At 40.0% G+C, this 19,788-nt stretch overlaps 1 protein-coding gene across 1 annotated transcript in view; it reads right to left on the bottom strand.

Annotated features, from left to right (window-relative positions):
- Positions 1–19,788, bottom strand: part of LOC128657506 (probable cation-transporting ATPase 13A4) — a 118,575-nt gene that overhangs the window by 78,565 nt on the left and 20,222 nt on the right. The window contains exon 7 of the mRNA XM_053711873.1: positions 9,592–9,726. Within this exon, the coding sequence (XP_053567848.1) occupies positions 9,592–9,726 (135 nt within the window). The remainder of the gene's footprint in view (positions 1–9,591; positions 9,727–19,788) is intronic.

The following is a 19,788-nucleotide window of genomic DNA, read 5'->3' as shown; positions in this document are numbered from 1 at the left end:
AGAGGGGGAGAGAGAAAGAGCAAAAGAGAGCGGAGAGAGCGCAAAAGAGAGGGGGAAAGAGAGAGAACAAAAGAGATGGGAGAGAGAGAACAAAAGAGAGAGGGAGAGAGACAGCAAAAGAGAGGGAGAGAAACAGCAAAAGAGAGGGAGAGAAACAGCAAAAGAGAGGGGTGAAAGAGAGCAAAAGAAAGGGGAGAGAGAGAGCAAAAGAGGGGGGCTAGAGAGAGCAAAAGAGGGGGAAAGAGACAGCAAAATAGAGGGGGGAGATAGCAAAAGAAAGGGGGGAGAGAGAGAGCAAAAGAGGGGGGATAGAGATAGCAAAAGAAAGGGGGGAGATAGAGAGCAAAAGATGAAGATAGAGAGAGCAAAAGAGGGGGGATAGGGAGAACAAAAGAGAGGGGGGAGCAAGAGAGCAAAAGATGGGTGATAGAGAGAGCAAAAGAGGGGAATAGAGAGAGCAAAAGAGGGGGAGAGAGACAGCAAAAGAGAGGGGAGAGAGCAAAAGAAAGGGGGGGAGAGCAAAAGAGGGGGGATAGAGAGAGCAAAAGAGGGGGGATATAGATAGCAAAAGAGAGGGGGGAGAGAGAGAGCAAAAGATGGGGGATAGAGAAAGCAAAAGAGGGGGGATAGTGAGAACAAAAAATAGGGGGGAAAGAGAGAGAGCAAAAGAGGGGGGATAGAGAAATCAAAAGAGAGGGAGAGAGACAGCAAAAGAGAGGGGGGAGAGAGCAAAAAAAGGGGGGAGAGAGTAAAAGAGGGGGGAGAGATAGAGCAAAAATAGAGGGGGAGAGAGACAGCAAAAGAGAGGGAGAGAAACAGCAAAAGAGGGGGGGAGAAATCAAAAGAAAGGGGGGGAGAGAGAGAGCAAAAGAGAGGGGATAGAGAGCAAAAGAGGGGGAGAGAGACACCAAAACAGAGGGGGGGGGAGAGCAAAAGAAAGGGGGGAGAGAGAGAGCAAAAGAGGGGGATATAGAGAGTTCAAAAGAGGGAGAGAGACAGCAAAAGAGAGGAGGAGAGAGAGCAAAAGAGAGGGGGAGAGAGAGAGCAGAAGAAAGAAGGAGAGCACAAAAGAGAGGGAGGAAAAGAGAGGGGGAGAGAGAGAGCAAAAGAGAGGGGGGAGAGAGAGATCAAAAGAGAGGGGAGAGAGAGAGCAAAATAGAGAGAGGGGGAGAGAGAGGGCAGAAGAGGGGGGAGAGAGCAAAAGAGAGGGGGCAGAGAGAGCAAAATAGAGGGGGGATAGAGAGAGAGCAAGGGGTGGAACTGCTGTACTGCAAAAAATGGCCTGTGTACACAGGCTTTAGGACTAGTATATATATAAATGGTCGTCATGTGTACGCTCCAGAATGGAATATGGAAGTCAAAATCAAACTTTCATGATAGAGTGTATGATAGGGTGTATGATAGAGTGTATGATAGGGTGTATGATAGGGTGTATGATAGAGTGTATGATAGGGTGTATGATAGAGTGTATAATAGAGTGTATGACAGAGTGTATGATAGAGTGTATGATAAAGTGTATGATAGAGTGTATGACAGAGTGTATGACAGAGTGTATGACAGAGTGTATGACATAATGTATGATAGAGTGTATTACAGAGTGTATGACAGAGTGTATGATAGAGTATATGACAGAGTGTATGACAGAGTGTATGACAGAGTGTATGATAAAGTGTATGACAGAGTGTATGATAGAGTGTATGATAGAGTGTATTACAGAGTGTATGAAATAGTGTATGATAGAGGATATGGCAGAGTGTATGACAGAGTGTATGACAGAGTGTATGACAGAGTGTATGAAATAGTGTATGATAGAGGATATGGCAGAGTGTATGATAGAGTGTATGACAGAGTGTATGAAATAGTGTATGATAGAGGATATGACAGAGTGTATGACAGAGTGTATGACAGAGTGTATGACAGAGTGTATGACAGAGTGTATGAAATAGTGTATGATAGAGGATATGGCAGAGTGTATGACAGAGTGTATGACAGAGTGTATTACAGAGTGTATGACAGAGTGTATGACAGAGTGTATGAAATAGTGTATGATAGAGGAAATGACAGAGTGTATGACAGAGTGTATGACAGAGTGTATGAAATAGTGTATGATAGAGGATATGACAGAGTGTATGACAGAGTGTATGACAGAGTGTATGAAATAGTGTATGATAGAGGATATGGCAGAGTGTATGACAGAGTGTATGACAGAGTGTATGACAGAGTGTATGACAGAGTGTATGAAATAGTGTTTGATAGAGGATATGACAGAGTGTATGACAGAGTGTATGACAGAGTGTATGAAATAGTGTATGATAGAGGATATGACAGAGTGTATGACAGAGTGTATGACAGAGTGTATGAAATAGTGTATGATAGAGGATATGGCAGAGTGTATTACAGAGTGTATGATAGAGTGTATTACAGAGTGTATGACAGAGTGTATGATAAAGTGTATGACAGAGTGTATGATAGAGTGTATGATAGAGTGTATTACAGAGTGTATGACAGAGTGTATGATAGATTGCATGACAGAGTGTATGACAGAGTATATGACAGAGTGTATTACAGAGTGTATGACAGAGTGTATGACAGAGTGTATGATAGAGTGTATGACAGAGTGTATGACAGAGTGTATGACAGAGTGTATGAAATAGTGTATGATAGAGGATATGGCAGAGTGTATTACAGAGTGTATGACAGAGTGTATGACAGAGTGTATGAAATATTGTATGATAGAGGATATGACAGAGTGTATGACAGAGTGTATGACAGAGTGTATGAAATAGTGTTTGATAGAGGATATGACAGAGTGTATGACAGAGTGTATGACAGAGTGTATGAAATAGTGTATGATAGAGGATATGACAGAGTGTATGACAGAGTGTATGACAGAGTGTATGAAATAGTGTATGATAGAGGATATGGCAGAGTGTATTACAGAGTGTATGATAGAGTGTATTACAGAGTGTATGACAGAGTGTATGATAGAGTATATGACAGAGTGTATGACAGAGTGTATGATAAAGTGTATGACAGAGTGTATGATAGAGTGTATGATAGAGTGTATTACAGAGTGTATGACAGAGTGTATGATAGATTGCATGACAGAGTGTATGACAGAGTATATGACAGAGTGTATTACAGAGTGTATGACAGAGTGTATGACAGAGTGTATGATAGAGTGTATGACAGAGTGTATGACAGAGTGTATGACAGAGTGTATGAAATAGTGTATGATAGAGGATATGGCAGAGTGTATTACAGAGTGTATGACAGAGTGTATGACAGAGTGTATGAAATATTGTATGATAGAGGATATGACAGAGTGTATGACAGAGTATATGACAGAGTGTATGACAGAGTGTATGAAATAGTGTATGATAGAGGATATGGCAGAGTGTATGAGAGAGTGTATTACAGAGTGTATGACAGAGTGTATGACAGAGTGTATGAAATAGTGTATGATAGAGGATATGACAGAGTGTATGACAGAGTGTATGACAGAGTGTATGAAATAGTGTATTACAGAGTGTATGACAGAGTGTATGACAGAGTGTATGACAGAGTGTATGAAATAGTGTATGATAGAGGATATGACAGAGTGTATGACAGAGTGTATGAAATAGTGTATGATAGAGGATATGGCAGAGTGTATTACAGAGTGTATGACAGAGTATATGACAGAGTGTATGATAAAGTGTATGACAGAGTGTATGAAATAGTGTATGATAGAGGATATGACAGAGTGTATGACAGAGTGTATGACAGAGTGTATGAAATAGTGTATGATAGAGGATATGACAGAGTGTATGACAGAGTGTATGAAATAGTGTATGATAGAGGATATGGCAGAGTGTATGACAGAGTGTATGAAATCGTGTATGATAGAGTATATGGCAGAGTGTATGACAGAGTGTATTACAGAGTGTATGATAGAGTGTATTACAGAGTGTATGACAGAGTGTATGATAGAGTATATGACAGAGTGTATGACAGAGTGTATGATAAAGTGTATGACAGAGTGTATGATAGAGTGTATGATAGAGTGTATTACAGAGTGTATGACAGAGTGTATGATAGATTGCATGACAGAGTGTATGACAGAGTGTATGACAGAGTGTATGACAGAGTGTATGATAGAGTGTATGACAGAGTGTATGACAGAGTGTATGACAGAGTGTATGAAATAGTGTATGATAGAGGATATGGCAGAGTGTATTACAGAGTGTATGACAGAGTGTATGACAGAGTGTATGAAATATTGTATGATAGAGGATATGACAGAGTGTATGACAGAGTATATGACAGAGTGTATGACAGAGTGTATGAAATAGTGTATGATAGAGGATATGGCAGAGTGTATGAGAGAGTGTATTACAGAGTGTATGACAGAGTGTATGACAGAGTGTATGAAATAGTGTATGATAGAGGATATGACAGAGTGTATGACAGAGTGTATGACAGAGTGTATGAAATAGTGTATGATAGAGGATATGACAGAGTGTATGACAGAGTGTATGAAATAGTGTATGATAGAGTGTATGACAGAGTGTATGACAGAGTGTATTACAGAGTGTATGACAGAGTGTATGACAGAGTGTATGACAGAGTGTATGAAATAGTGTATGATAGAGGATATGACAGAGTGTATGACAGAGTGTATGAAATAGTGTATGATAGAGGATATGGCAGAGTGTATTACAGAGTGTATGACAGAGTATATGACAGAGTGTATGATAAAGTGTATGACAGAGTGTATGAAATAGTGTATGATAGAGGATATGACAGAGTGTATGACAGAGTGTATGACAGAGTGTATGAAATAGTGTATGATAGAGGATATGACAGAGTGTATGACAGAGTGTATGAAATAGTGTATGATAGAGGATATGGCAGAGTGTATGACAGAGTGTATGAAATCGTGTATGATAGAGTATATGGCAGAGTGTATGACAGAGTGTATGACAGAGTGTATGACAGAGTATATGACAGAGTGTATGACAGAGTGTATTACAGAGTGTATGACAGAGTGTATGACAGAGTGTATGACAGAGTATATGACATAGTGTATGACAGAGTGTATGACAGAGTATATGACATAGTGTATTACAGAGTGTATGACAGAGTGTATGACAGAGTGTATGACAGAGTATATGACATAGTGTATGACAGAGTGTATGACAGAGTATATGACATAGTGTATTACAGAGTGTATGACAGAGTGTATAATAAAATAAAACAAACTAATTTACTTCTAAATCTTTTATAGAGTTAGTATTCTTTGATGAAAGGCAGCTCTTTTCAGTGAGAGTGCACTGACATAAGTCAGCATCATGCATATCATATTTGGCACTGTATGCATAACATTGCTACAAACACTGGTGCCATATAGTCCTCAAGACAAGTCCACTCTTTAGCCTACTTAGATATGATTTAGTTGAAAAGAGATACATTTTAACAAAGGACATCATAAAAACAAAATAGATTTAATATCATGTGTTTTTTTTGTTTTTTTTTTGTTTATAATTGTACTGTTTATCTGAAACCTAAATGTTTAATGTAGACTTTCATTACCTTTTATTGCAAGGTATACCACTTAAATTTTCTAAAAACAAATCCCAGGACTTAAAAGGTTTGGGGTGTGGCCCTATGGTCTGTGTGTGGGGTTAGGTGATGGGTTGAAGTCAGGGCAGTAATAGAATTGGGTCAGTACAGGATTATCTGGGAGGGTTAGCACATTCTGATGCAGAGTTTATGCAGTTTACCATAAGGGAATAATTAATGACAGAGGGACAGGTAGAATTAAAATAGTGTTATTATCCTGAAAACTGAGGGAAGAATAGGCCATATGGTAATATAAATTAAAAATATATAAACAAAAACAAAAAAACACATTTGTTCTGTTCTACTAATGACTTCTATGTATTTAAAATATGTGTTTCTGAAGGATTCTATTTAAGAAAAAGTGAAGGTCAGTGAGATAAAATTATATGATATCGGGGGGCGGAGACAGCCCTGCATCTGAGCGGTCGCACTCTACATGAGCTCCGGCTATAACTTATAGATTTTTATCTTATTGACCGCTCAGAGCAGGTATCTACACACTGATCGAGAACAGCACATGAGGCAAAGCACCTAAATCAGTTAAGGAGACACAGGAGGCAGCTACAGTGCCATATTCAGCGACATTTATTCACAGAGAACAGCACTGTGCTTACACTACAGGCGCCATCTTGGGGCGCAGTCCATCCTACAACATCACCTCTGACAGCTACCGGGAACAACAGGGACTTTGTAACCTCTGCCTGATGGAGAGAAACCCTTTGCCCACAGAAATTGCGGATCGGCTAGCAGCCTTTGGGCGGGAGATGGACAGGTGCTTTGAATATTTACTACTCTCCTTGCACCCGGAGAACTGCAGCGCAACCATTACAACAGAGACACTGAAAGCTGAGACACGCACCCAGCACAGCATACCGGACCCTCAGGTCCCCACTCAGTCTGACAGTGCTGCCGCCTATACTGCGCCAAGGTCTTGTTGGGGATCCCTGTTAGACACAGCACCACCGCTTGCGCCGACGCAACTTTCCACCGTACAGCAGCCTACACCTAGGCCTTCGGTAGAGGGATCTCACTGTGCTATTCAGTTCCCGCTGGAGACCAAGCAACGACAACTCAGCAAGCCTTGGTACATACACAATCTTACTACAGTCGCTAGACCTACCACCTACTGCAAACCCTTATCTAAAGTCAAGTGGAAGGCGGAAGACAGAGAGAATGTCCCGTACATGAACAGGCCGCAGGGGTTCAAAGATCTTATCCAAAAGCCCCAGAAACCTCACTCGGGCCGCAACAGATATGTCACAAGTCAGAAGCCTGCAATGGCCGCTGTGTTCTCAGACCTCAGACTGGGAATAGGATAAACAGGACAGCTTCTCCCTCATACATGTCTACATGGCCTGTTTAACATCTGTTATGAGGAGGAGACGCACTTATTTCAAAGGCCAATTTGACTTTGTCCCCCATCAGTTTGAACTATTGAAAATTAAGACACGCAGAGCTGAATCATTTATTCTCCTTATCTCATGAGAATACTGTTGCTCCACCTAAGCTTATACATAGTTTTATTTTCACTCAGTTCTACCCTAATGTTACGGGGAATACCCTATAAACACTCCTATCTATTACCTCATATGCTCCCCAGTATGGGACTACTCTGTAAAGGATTTTATTTTTCTCATAGCATGTCTACATCTCTACAAAGTATTATAGGTATTTATTACTGCTGTTCATATTACCCCTGTTGTAAAAGTGACACGCTTCCCAGAAGTTATTCCCACATATTCTCCTGAGAAGAAGGAGCAACATAGATATAGTAACTCCTGGAGCACTGTACAAATAAGGCATTAATTATCTAGATACATATAAGAAACACTTTATTCTCTTTGTTGAACCATTTAAGACCTAAACCCTAGACATAACTAATAGCCTTTCTATGAATGTCTCGTGCACCAAAACTCCTTTATCTATTAATCCTATGAGGTGCCATTCATAATTTCCCCTACTTAATGATGTCCCTCCTAACTTCTACTTTCCTGACACTCCCTTAATACTAGACAACACATGCCTCTAACAAGAGCCCATCTCCCCCTCCAATCCTTCTTTTTCCCTTTTCTCACCTTTTACCCCTCCCTCTCTTTCATCTCTTTAAAGCAGTTTTATCCTGCTGACATTCCCTATCTTGCTATCCCAACCACTAGGCCCAAAAGTGGTCTCTTCAAATGCCAATTTCCTCTACCTACGTCCATAAGCTCTTTGGGGGTTCAAAAGTAACTCCTCCTTTGCATAGAGGACCACATTCTAGCAAATAATATAAAAATGGAGGTTCAAGGCAGGTGCCCACACAGATCTAATGTAATGTCTCTGTATTATTCAACAACTTTTTGTATGTTAATCACCCAGTTATTTTGATTGCATGGCATTTCATTAACATTGTATTTTCTTCACAACCTCAATAAAAAATTTATTACAAAAAAAAAAAATTATATGATATCAGGAAATAAAGGGAGTTTTTTTTCTTTTTTCTTTTTTTTTGTTGTTGCAAAAACAGACTTGGTACACAACAGGTGTTTTATTCCAGGCCCTTCAAAGTCAGTTAACTAGTTCAGCTTCTTGTGATAGGTTGATTGCTAGTTGGAACATAGGTTTAGATCCCATGCAAGTCTTTATAATTGAGTCACTATTAATAACATCTAGCAGCAATAGAATTCTCACAGTAGTTCATAGTTAGTGAATGATTACACTGTCACTGCTATAATAAAATGATTGCATGCCATATATATCTTAGCTGCTATGGCCCTGTTACCTATATAAGATAGATACCAGATTACAGTATGTTAACTCTAACTGCAACCCTACCACCACACTTAAACCCCGGCTGTCAGCTCCCATCCACATTTTAACCCTACCTGCCACTTATCTGGCCCTGGCAGCACAATTAACCCTAACCACAACTTCCTCTCACTGCAGTTACCTATAATTGTCCATGCTCTTAACCCTAACTGTGACCTCCCATCACCTTTCAGAAGCATCAATATTAATATTTGGATTGCCTGCAGTTTGCACAAAGCTCATTCCAGTCACTTGTTTGTAAGATTGTATGCAGAGAAGAAGAATAAATTAGCTGTTTTAGTGACATACGGGCAAATCAGCTTCCATCAAAATGTAAACACAGATATTATCTAAATGAAAATATTTTAATTAAACAAAACCATTTTTTTTTCTTTCGTGATTAAGATAGAACATACAATTTTTTAAAAAAACGTACTATTATCAAATGTATCTTGTGCCCATGGTATTCTTTGTTGAAGAGTATACCAAGGTAGATATTGTGCATGTGTCTGTAAAAATAAATGACAGCAGTATTGCAAGAATTTTTTTGAGCACTGTGTTTCCAAAATGTATAATATTGTTAAAAGTAGGCATGTGCATTCAGAACTTTCCTTAGCTACCAAATACGGCATTCAGGCTCTTTTCGGAGCCATATTTCTACTTGTGAAAGTGCAGCAAACTCAGATCTGTTTAAATCCAGATCTTAGTGTGTGGCACTTTCACAAGAAGAAATCCGGCTCCAAAAAGAGCCAAATACCCTAATTGTTCGCCTTCCTAACCAAACTGCCAAATGCACATGCCTAGCATTGTTGCAAAATTGCTGCCCAATAATGCTCCAGGCACATATATGCTCCTGAGACTACGTACTGGATTTTCATCGAACAACACCAAGAAAGCAAAGTAAACTTGACCATTGTACACTCTATCTCACTGGTTTTCAAACCTGCCCTCAGGCCTCCCTAACAGGCCAGGTTTTGAGTAAATCTGAACTAGAGCACAGGTGAAACAATCAGCTGATTAGTAATCAGCTCATCCAAGGTAATCCTGAAAACCTGGCCTGTTGGGGAGGCTTGAGGAGAGGTTTGAAAACCAGCGGTCTATCTGAACCATAAAAGTAAAATGTTGAGTTTCATGACCCTCTAATATTTTATCAAGGGTGTAGCTTACATTAAAAACGAGAAGTGAAATAACCAACCATACCTTTCTGAGATCATACACAGTCAAGGCGATAGAAATCAATGTTATTACAATAATTAATATGGAATATTCAATGTATCCTTCAGCCAACCACAAGCTAAGGCTGGCGGCTTGAAAAAGATAGAAAGGATTTAATATCTGCAGGAGAAAATGAATAAAGAAAATCAGACTTATAATTTTAAAGTGAATATTAACAGTTACTATTTATTGTGGGTTTATTTGTATGATTATGCAGTAAACATCAGCATTTTTATTTCGCTATATCTATTCCTATTTTCATGCATGAGAATATGTCAAATTGCGGTACAGATCTATAGGAAGATGCACATCACTGAGTTCATGGTAGTGTGAAAAGGGAAAGGCTACAACAAGGAGATGAATGGGAACAGAGAAAAAATGGCTGTAAGTAGAGTCTAAAGTTTTATGAAGGGGACAAAATAATATTGGATGGTAGGGAAAGAAAGTGATGGAAATATAGAAATGTGAGAAACATAAAAATATGGTATAATTACAAAGCATTTCATATCATGATCAATTAAAGGGCAATTATAGTAGAAAACGTGCATGCTGTAATCTGTAAAAGGGTTAAACAAATAGTAGACGTATCACTCTTGACCCACAGAGCCCTGCTGGTCCCTAGTTCCGCTGATCCAATCATTGGTATCTCTATCCAGTAGCCACTTTGGCGCTGTGATCTTTTGTCTATTGTCTATTGACCTGTAATATGCTTCATTTTTATTTGCATGCTTTTATCACAGTTATTTCCTTACTGACTGCTGACTTTAATACTGAGGTTAATTCAGGTAATTAAAGTAATCCTCTGGATTAAATATGAAAGCAGTACACTCTCTACTGTTATAGGAAAGTTTCCAAACAGTGTTGCAGCAATAGGGTGACCTATAAGCATTGGTAGACTCCTTTGAAGTTAAAGAACAAATGAACAATCATAGACTCAAACCAACACTTCCTAAAATGCCTGTTTATTAGACACTCGATAAAAAAAAGCATGGACTAAACACTGTCACCTAGATTACGAGTTTTGCGTTAAAAGGGGTGCGGTGCTAACGAGCACTTTTCCCTCACCGCTCACTTGCAGACAGCGCTGGTATTACGGGTTTTTACAAACCCGGCGTTAACCGCAAAAAAGTGAGTGAAGAGCAAAATTTAGCTCCACATTTCACATCTCACCTCAAGATGCACGATTTCCCCATAGGAATCAAAGGGGGAGAGCCGGCTGAAAAAAAACCTAACATCTGCAAAAAAGCAGCGTAAAGCTCCTAACGCAGCCCCATTGATTCCTATGGGGAAATACATTTTATGTCTACACCTAACACCCTAACATGAACCCTGAGTCTAAACACCCCTAATCTTACACTTATTAACCCCCTAACCTAACACCCCCTAACTGAAATATAATTTTAATAAATCTAAATAAAATTACTATCATTAACTAAATCATTCCTATTTTAAACGAAATACTTACCTATAAAATAAACCATAAGCTAGCTACAATATAACTAATAGTTACATTGTATCTAGCTTAGGGTTTATTTTTTATTTTACAGGCAAGTTTGTATTTATTTTAACTAGGTACAATAGTTATTAAATAGTTATTAACTATTTAATAACTACCTAGTTAAAATAAATACAAATTTATCTGTAAAATAAAACCTAACCTATGTTACAATTACACCTAAAACTACACTATAATTAAATTAATTACCTAAACTAAATACAATTAATTACAATTTAAATAAATTATCTAAAGTATGAAAAAACCCCACTAAATTACAGAAAATAATAAAATAATTACAAGAATTTTAAACTAATTACACCTACTCTAATCCCCATAACAAAATAAAAAAGCCCCCCAAAATAAAAAAAAAACCCTACCCTACACTAAATTACAAATAGCCCTTAAAAGGGCCTTTTGCGGGGCATTGCCCCAAAGTAATCAGCTCTTTTACCTGTAAAAAAAAATTACAACCCCCCAACATTAAAACCCACCACCCACACAACCAACCCTACTCTAAAACCCACCCAATCCCCCCTTAAAAAACCTAACACTAACCCCTTGAAGATCACCCTACCTTGAGAAGTCTTCACCCAACCGGGCCGAAGTCCTCCACGAAGCCGGCAGAAGTGGTCCTCCAGACGGGCAGAAGTGGTCCTCCAGATGGGCAGAAGAGGTCCTCCAGACGGGCAGAAGTCTTCATCCAGGCGGCATCTTCTATCTTCATCCATCCGGCGCAGAGTGGCTCCATCTTCAAGACATCCGACGCGGAGCATCCTCTTCAAATGACGGCCGACTGAAGAATGAAGGTTCCTTTAAATGACGTCATCCAAGCCAATAGGATTTTTTTCTACCTTAATTCCGATTGGCTGACAGAATTCTATCAGCCAATCGGAATTGAAGGGAGGCCATCTTGGATGACATCATTTAAAGGAACCTTCATTCTTCAGTCGGCCGTCGTTTGAAGATAATGCTCCGCGTCGGATGTCTTGAAGATGGAGCCGCTCCGCACCGGATGGATGAAGATAGATGATGCCGCCTGGATGAAGACTTCTGCCCGTCTGGAGGACCTCTTCTGCCCGTCTGGAGGACCACTTCTGCTGGCTTCGTGGAGTACTTCGGCCCGATTGGGTGAAGATTTCTCAAGGTAGGGTGATCTTCAAGGGGTTAGTGTTAGTTTTTTTTAAGGGGGGATTGGGTGGGTTTTAGAGTAGGGTTGGTTGTGTGGGTGGTGGTTTTTAATGTAGGGGGGGTTGTACTTTTTTTTACAGGTAAAAGAGCTGATTACTTTGGGGCAATGCCCCAAAAAAGGCCCTTTTAAGGGCTATTTGTAATTTAGTGTAGGGTAGGGTTTTTTTATTTTAGGGTGCTTTTTTATTTTGTTAGGGGGATTAGAGTAGGTGTAATTAGTTTAAAATTCTTGTAATTATTTTATTATTTTCAGTAATTTAGTGGGTTTTTTTTTTCGTACTTTAGATAATTTATTTAAATTGTAATTAATTGTATTTAGTTTAGGTAATTAATTTAATTATAGTGTAGTGTTAGGTGTAATTGTAACATAGGTTAGGTTTTATTTTACAGGTAAATTTGTCTTTATTTTAACTAGGTAGTTATAAAATAGTTAATAACTATTTAATAACTATTGTACCTAGTTAAAATAAATACAAACTTGCCTGTAAAATAAAAATAAACCCTAAGCTAGATACAATGTAACTATAAGTTATATTGTAGCTATCTTAGGGTTTATTTTACAGATAAGTATTTAAGTTTTAAATAGGAATTATTTAGTTAATGATAGTAATTTTATTTAGATTTATTAAAATTATATTTCAGTTAGGGGTGGTTAGGTTTAGAGTTAGACTTAGGTTTAGGGGTTAATACATTTAATATAGTGGCAGCGACGTTGGGGACGGCAGATTAGGGGTTAATAAATGTAGGTAGGTGTCAGCGATGTTAGGGCAGGCAGATTAGGGGTTAATAATATTTAACTAGTGTTTGCGATGCGGGAGTGCAGCGGTTTAGGAGTTAATATGTTTATTATAGTGGCGGCGATGTCCGGTTTGGCAGATTAGGGGTTAATAATTTTATTTTAGTGTTTGCGATGTGGGGGGCCTCAGTTTAGGGGTTAATAGGTAGTTTATGGGTGTTAGTGTACTTTTTAGCACTTTAGTTAAGAGTTTTATGCTACGGCATTGTAGTGTAAAACTCTGACTTTTAAATGCGGTATCAGTCTTGACAGGAGAGGCTGTACCGCTCACTTTTGGTTAGACTCGTAATACCGGCGTTATGCAAGTCCCATTGAAAATATAGGATACGCAATTGACGTAAGTGGATTTGCGGTATTTCCGAGTCTGGCCAAAAAAGGGAGCGGTGAGCCTGTACCTGCAAGACTCGTAATACCAGCGGGCGTTAAAAAGCAGCGTTGGGACCTCTCAACGCTGCTTTTTAACCCTAACGCACAACTCGTAATCTAGCCGAGTGTTTTCTAAGGTCTCCAATCAGTTAAGATTACCTAAAAAGATTTGTCAATGCTACAAGGTCCTTTATAGAATTCTCGAAAAACAAATTTTACATTCAGAGCTGTGTATCTTGCTAAGGAGCATAACCTACAATTCTGTAAGAGAAGGAGAGGCAAATGCAATACAATATATAGTGCTCTATAAAAAAGCTGTTTAAAAATCATATTGAAAGTGCAAAGTAAAAATCATAGCTAGGGGGCGGAGTTAACTGTCAGAGTGAACCAATACATCTGTGAGGAGCTCCGTTATACATATACTCAATAACAACAGAAAAAAGGAGATTTCTTCATTATTTTACTACAGCTCCTGCTACATTCCTTATATAAGGAGATTGAGACCTTTAGCCTGGGGGACGAGCTTTTTTCCCTGCTCTGCATAGCCGCACCATAACACCAGGACAACGCGGCCCAGCATTACAGAAAGGCAGGCTGCAATTATTACCTAGGCGCCTAAAAGAAAATCCAGAACTTACTGCTGCTTCCTAGTCCGGAGGGTCGGGGCTCAGCTCTGGATCTGGGAACTAGTGCTAGTTGGAGCGGTGTCTGAACACATTAGAGCCGGACGGCCGGAACACCCAAGAGCCAACAAGACAACAGAAAAGAACTCTGCTAAGAAGATCTGCAACAATCAGAAATACCCTTGCAGTCGGCAGGTACTTACTGGAAGCAATACCCAGACTAAGAGGTACCTGCTTAACTGTGCCACAGCCCGCACCCGATACGACAAGGTAGGCCTCATACACACTTACTAGTGGCATGAAAAGACGCCATCTTGTCTTCCCCTATCAGAAGCGGTAGGCCGCAAAAGAGACTCTAGTGAGGACCTTACATTTGGGGAAACTCATACATATTGGGCAGCCGGGTGTACAATTTAGAACTGACCCACTTGCAACATAATTGTGACTATCTCTGAGAGAAACCTACCCATAAGACATTGCAGGGTTAAGGCCCACAGCCCACAGTTAGTTAAGCCGTAACACATCAATAGAGCTCTCACACTTCCAAAAGGCCTTTGATCCGCTCTGCTACACCCATCCCTGCTTTTCTGTAGACTAAGCAGAGCTTTCAACATAACTCTGCATAAAAACTGGGTGTTACATTTTCAAAGAATACCGCTCACATACAAAATGAATACCGACTTGTGTGCCTGATCCGACTCACGAACCCTAGGGGTTACATTCCACTGCTTGCCTTCTAACAATTGCCTAAACCAGTGTCTGACACTTGTTCCATCTGACCCCTACCAGTCTTCACACTCCTAGTGAGTACCATTCACGCTCCCCATCCTTCCACCACCCTATAGGGGTACACCCCTAAAAGTGAGAACAGGTACAACACATGAGGTTTGACCATTCCACGGAGTGACCACAGAGCTGAAAACAAGTAAAAACTAAACAGGGAGTGTCCTAGCCCCATCAGTCAGTCAGCCATCTAACATAACGCTCCTTCTAAAGGAAATCTGGTCAGAACATTCTGGGATACTTTAATAAATAAAGGATTAACCACCTAAGATTATCTTCTCCCAATCCTACCTACTTTGAAACTCAAACATATCAAAATATCTCATGCCTTCAAAAGAAAACAGAAATGCTTCTCTACTCCCAAGAGAACTGTGGCAGATCACTTCCACCAGTCAGCCACATTGACTCACACCTCCTCGGATAAAGAGGGTCAAGACCAGGTGACTTTGCTTGATACTCAGGTGAATGCAACATTAAAACACCACGTCTCATCTAACCTGCAAACAGACTCCCTCTCAAAAAAAATTGACAAAGCTCATGCCGACCTTAAAGGGACAGTAAACCTTAAAAATAATGTTATATAATTCTGCACATAGTGCAGAATTATATAACATTATTTAAGTGCTATAGTTCTAAACGCCTTTTTTCCCTTTTAATATGTAAAAATTATGGCGCTTTTACAGACCCGCTCTCGGCTCTCTGCTCTCTGCTGAGCGGGTCTGTAATATTTAGTCAGCGCATCGGGCCAGCTGTATAGTCACAGCCCGGCCGGACCGCGCCATAACATTAAGTGAAGCTCGCTCCTGCTGTCAGACAGAGCAGGAGCGAGCTGCACTTAGTGCTGACTATACAGCTGGCCCGATGCGCTGACTAAATATTACAGACCCGCTCAGCAGAGAGCAGAGAGCGGGTCTGTAAAAGCGCCATAATTTTTACATATTAAAAGGGAAAAAAAGGCGTTTAGAACTATAGCACTTAAATAATGTTATATAATTCTGCACTATGTGCAGAATTATTTAACATTATTTTTAAGGTTTACTGTCCCTTTAAGAGAGATATATCAGAAATAGGAGAAAGAACAGATACGCTCAAGAGGAAACAGGAAGATCTTATGATCAATCACTCCAACTTATTGAGCTTTTTTACAGAATCTGGCATCACAAATTTCTAATCTTGAAAATAAACTGGTGGACCTAGAAGATAGGTCAGGCCGTAACAACATAAGGATCAGAGGAGTTCCAGAGACGGTACTGACCCAGGACTTAGGGGATTTTATCCAAGAATTCTTCAAATCCATTTTGGGGACTACCAGTGAGACCAAAACTCTAATAGATAGAGCACATAGGGCCCTGCGCTCAAGATCACTAGAAGGAGATAAGCCCTGACTGGCAGATTCTCGGACCTACAGATTTTTTTCAGACTTGTCACCGCACACTCTTCAGTTGAGGAGGAATTTTCAATTCTGTACCAAAGTGCTAAGAGATATTGGCATTAAATACCGGTCCGGGTTCCCTGTGAGACTTTTTATAACTAAAAATGGCCAGCAATACATAGCCTCAATAGTTCAACAAGCCAAAGATATTCTACAGAGGTGGGAGCTCCTGACAGAAGCCCCTCCCGACCAGGAAGACTTACCCAGACCTCAGCAGCTATGTGCCATCGCAAGAGAATGGCAGCCACTGACCCAGAGAACGTCCTACAACAAGAAGAGACAAACCACTACCGAACATGCCTCCATCTCCACAGACTGAAACCAGATCTTCCTTACTCTTCCTTTAACTGAATGGGAATTGTAATCAAGAATAAGTCTTTTATGAAAGGTCCTGCGTCATCTTCTAGATGATTTACTCCCTACACCTACTTAGCATATAACCAGATAACCTATCATCTAGTCGGATGAGAACTATCCTCTAAGTACTTTACCTGTGAAAGACCTTCTCCCTTCTTTAAAAGGACTAATCCTCAGTATATGCAGCTGAACAGACGCCATACAACCGACAAGTGAGGAGATCTGTTTATGAAGACATATGAGACCTTGAGAACTTATAAAGCTGTTTTATTGTTGTGTATTATTTAAAGGTTTAATGACTGATTGTTTTATGTTTGTCCCATGCTGTAGTTCATAAATGGTTTAGGCTTACCTCACACATAAATTTATACAAGACAGAGAACATACCCTTAGCTGATTGTACACTCTGTATATACTCACAGTTACGCTAAGTCCCTATACACAACTGGGCCTCATTGGTACGAAGAATTATGAATAAGATCTACCTTATATATGCTAACGTGAAGCACCTCATAGGCCCAATGTATAATTGGAATGACTGTTAGACACCTAGAACTACAGCTCTCTCTATAATAATAGATAAGTGTAGTCATATTTCCTTTACCATTACAGCCCTCCATGCAACAATGCAGTAGCCTAACTGACCTACTACATGGCTAACAGATCTAGATCTTCTAGGTCCCAAAGTGACAGCAGACCTTTCAGGTCAATAGTATATACTAGACCCACACACCATGTAAGCACTTCACTAGAGATCAAACGAGGAAGTTGTGAAACTTGTAAACCGATTTATATATGATTTTTTGCACTGCCTAATGTTATTATTGTATAAAAGTAAGCCTCCATGTTAGGGGACTATGGTTAACTATGTCTTCCATGCTAAGGGTTTCTTTATTTACAGATATGTCCTTACATTATATTATAATGCAGGACACTTCTCCATCCCACTAATTACACCTCTGCAATGATACATATAACATCACACCATTTCATTCAACATAGGAGCATAACTCTAACCCAAATTACACTTACACCTTAATAGAGCTTCTTTTCACACGAAAAACTCCTTTAATATGACTGATGGGGCATAGATCTCTTATGCTATTCTCTCCCCCCCCCCCCCCACACACATAATCAGTTGTGTCCTCTGGGACTGGTAACCTAGGGTCCACTCATTTTGAAAGTGACAAGTTTGCACTTTTATGTTCTTTTTCTAGATTCACCTTTGATGATACATTAATTGTATACTGCTCAGTATAGTATGTGGAGTCACTTCACCACAGTTAATTTGTTGATATTATCTAGCATCTCCCCTGTTCTCTAACCCTCCTCTATCTCCTCCAGATTCCTTCCCCCCTTTATCCCCTTCCCAACTAGGAAAGTAGTACTTCAGAGAACGGATCACCAAACACCCACAGTGCCTTCACTTAAAATTGCTACCCTAAACACACAGGGTCTAAATTCCCCGACCAAGCGTAGCCTTCTTCTCCATTACTTGAAACACCATAAAATTAACCTCGCATTTCTGCAGGAGACCCATTAGATTCCAGGTTCATGCAGAACACTACTTATTTCCTGATATGTGTGTCATCTCCTTACACAGAGAAAAAAAGAGGGGTAGCAATCTTAGTCCACAGATCAGTATCATGCAACATTATATACACTGAAAGTAACCCAGAGGGCAGATACCTCATTATGATTTGCAAACTTAATGATATCCTTTGCACTCTCGTCTCCATTTACACACCCAATACCAAACAGATCCCATTTCTACGCTCCCTAATAGGAAGAGTTGAAAAAGTAAAGAGAGGGAACCTAATTATGGGAGGGGACCTAAACATGGTTTGGGACCCCAACCTGGATAAAAAGACCCCTGAAGGCCTCTCATTTGATCGTAATACCACCTATTTATCTAGTGTTTTTCGCAAACTAATCTTCCAATATAATCTCTACGATGTATGGAGATGTCTCTCCCCAAACGAAAGAGACTTCACCTGCTTCTCAAAGACCCACAACTCATATTCACAAATAGATTTCTTGTTTTGTGATTCCTGGTCCCTTGATTCCTTTCACTCCCCTAGTTCTAACATTTGCTTGTGGTCTGACCATGACCTAGTTAGCACAGAATTCTCCTTGCTTCATCTCCCTGGCGCTCACCCAGCCTGGAGACTCCCCGAGCAATGCCTTACAGAGGGGGAAATTCCTGAGATCTCAAAAACTATCCAAGAATTCTTCCATACTAATGACACAGGAGACACAACCCTAGGTGTGGTCTGGGCAACATTCAAAGCATATATGAGAGGATGCTTTATTTCTAAAACAGCTTGGGCAGTACGCACGTTTAAATTTCTCCTGGCCAAACTGTACTCTAATCTTAGACTTCTGGAATCGATTAATAAGAGTAACCCAACCAATCAGACAGCCCTACAGATAGGCATTATTAGAGACAAGATAAATAAAAGAGAGGGATGCTAACTTGCATAAGCTTAAGCAATTATTCTATCATAAAAGCAATAGGTCTAAACTTAGACACAGGACTCAACAACGACGCATCCCAGCTATTAAAACAGGGTCTCGGCTGGAGAGGTATTTGCAACATACTATAAGAATCTGTACAATCTAAAAGACTCAAATGAGTCACCCCTAGCTGACCTTCCCACAATACAACAGTTTCTAACTGACCTGGATATACCACAACTCCCTGACAGCTCAGTATCTGACTTGGAATGCCCCTTCTCTGTTGAAGAACTCAAACTAGCAGTAGAATACCTCAAAAGCCATAAGGCCCCTGGCCCTGACAGCTTCCCACCTATCTTTTATAAGACCTTCACACTCAAGCTCCTCCCCTGTATGTTGGGTCTCTTTCGGAGGTAGCCAAGAAGGGTAAAGTAATGAGCGAGTACCTAGAAGCTAGCATACTTACTATCCCCAAGGAAGGGAAGGATCCGAAATGTGAAAGCTACAGACCAATATCAGTCATAAATGTTGATGTGAAACTTTACGCCAAACTTCTAGCAAATAGACTTGCCACACATATCCCGACAATATTACATTAAGAGTAAGTGGGATTTGTCCTAGGTCGGCAGGGACCTGACAACACCCGCTGACTACTAAATATATTTAAGGCAGCAGCTGACAT

This window comes from Bombina bombina, chromosome 4 (assembly GCF_027579735.1).
Source record: "Bombina bombina isolate aBomBom1 chromosome 4, aBomBom1.pri, whole genome shotgun sequence".
In the NCBI taxonomy this organism is placed as follows: Eukaryota; Metazoa; Chordata; class Amphibia; order Anura; family Bombinatoridae; genus Bombina; species Bombina bombina.
This window is presented reverse-complemented; position numbering and strand designations above follow the sequence as displayed.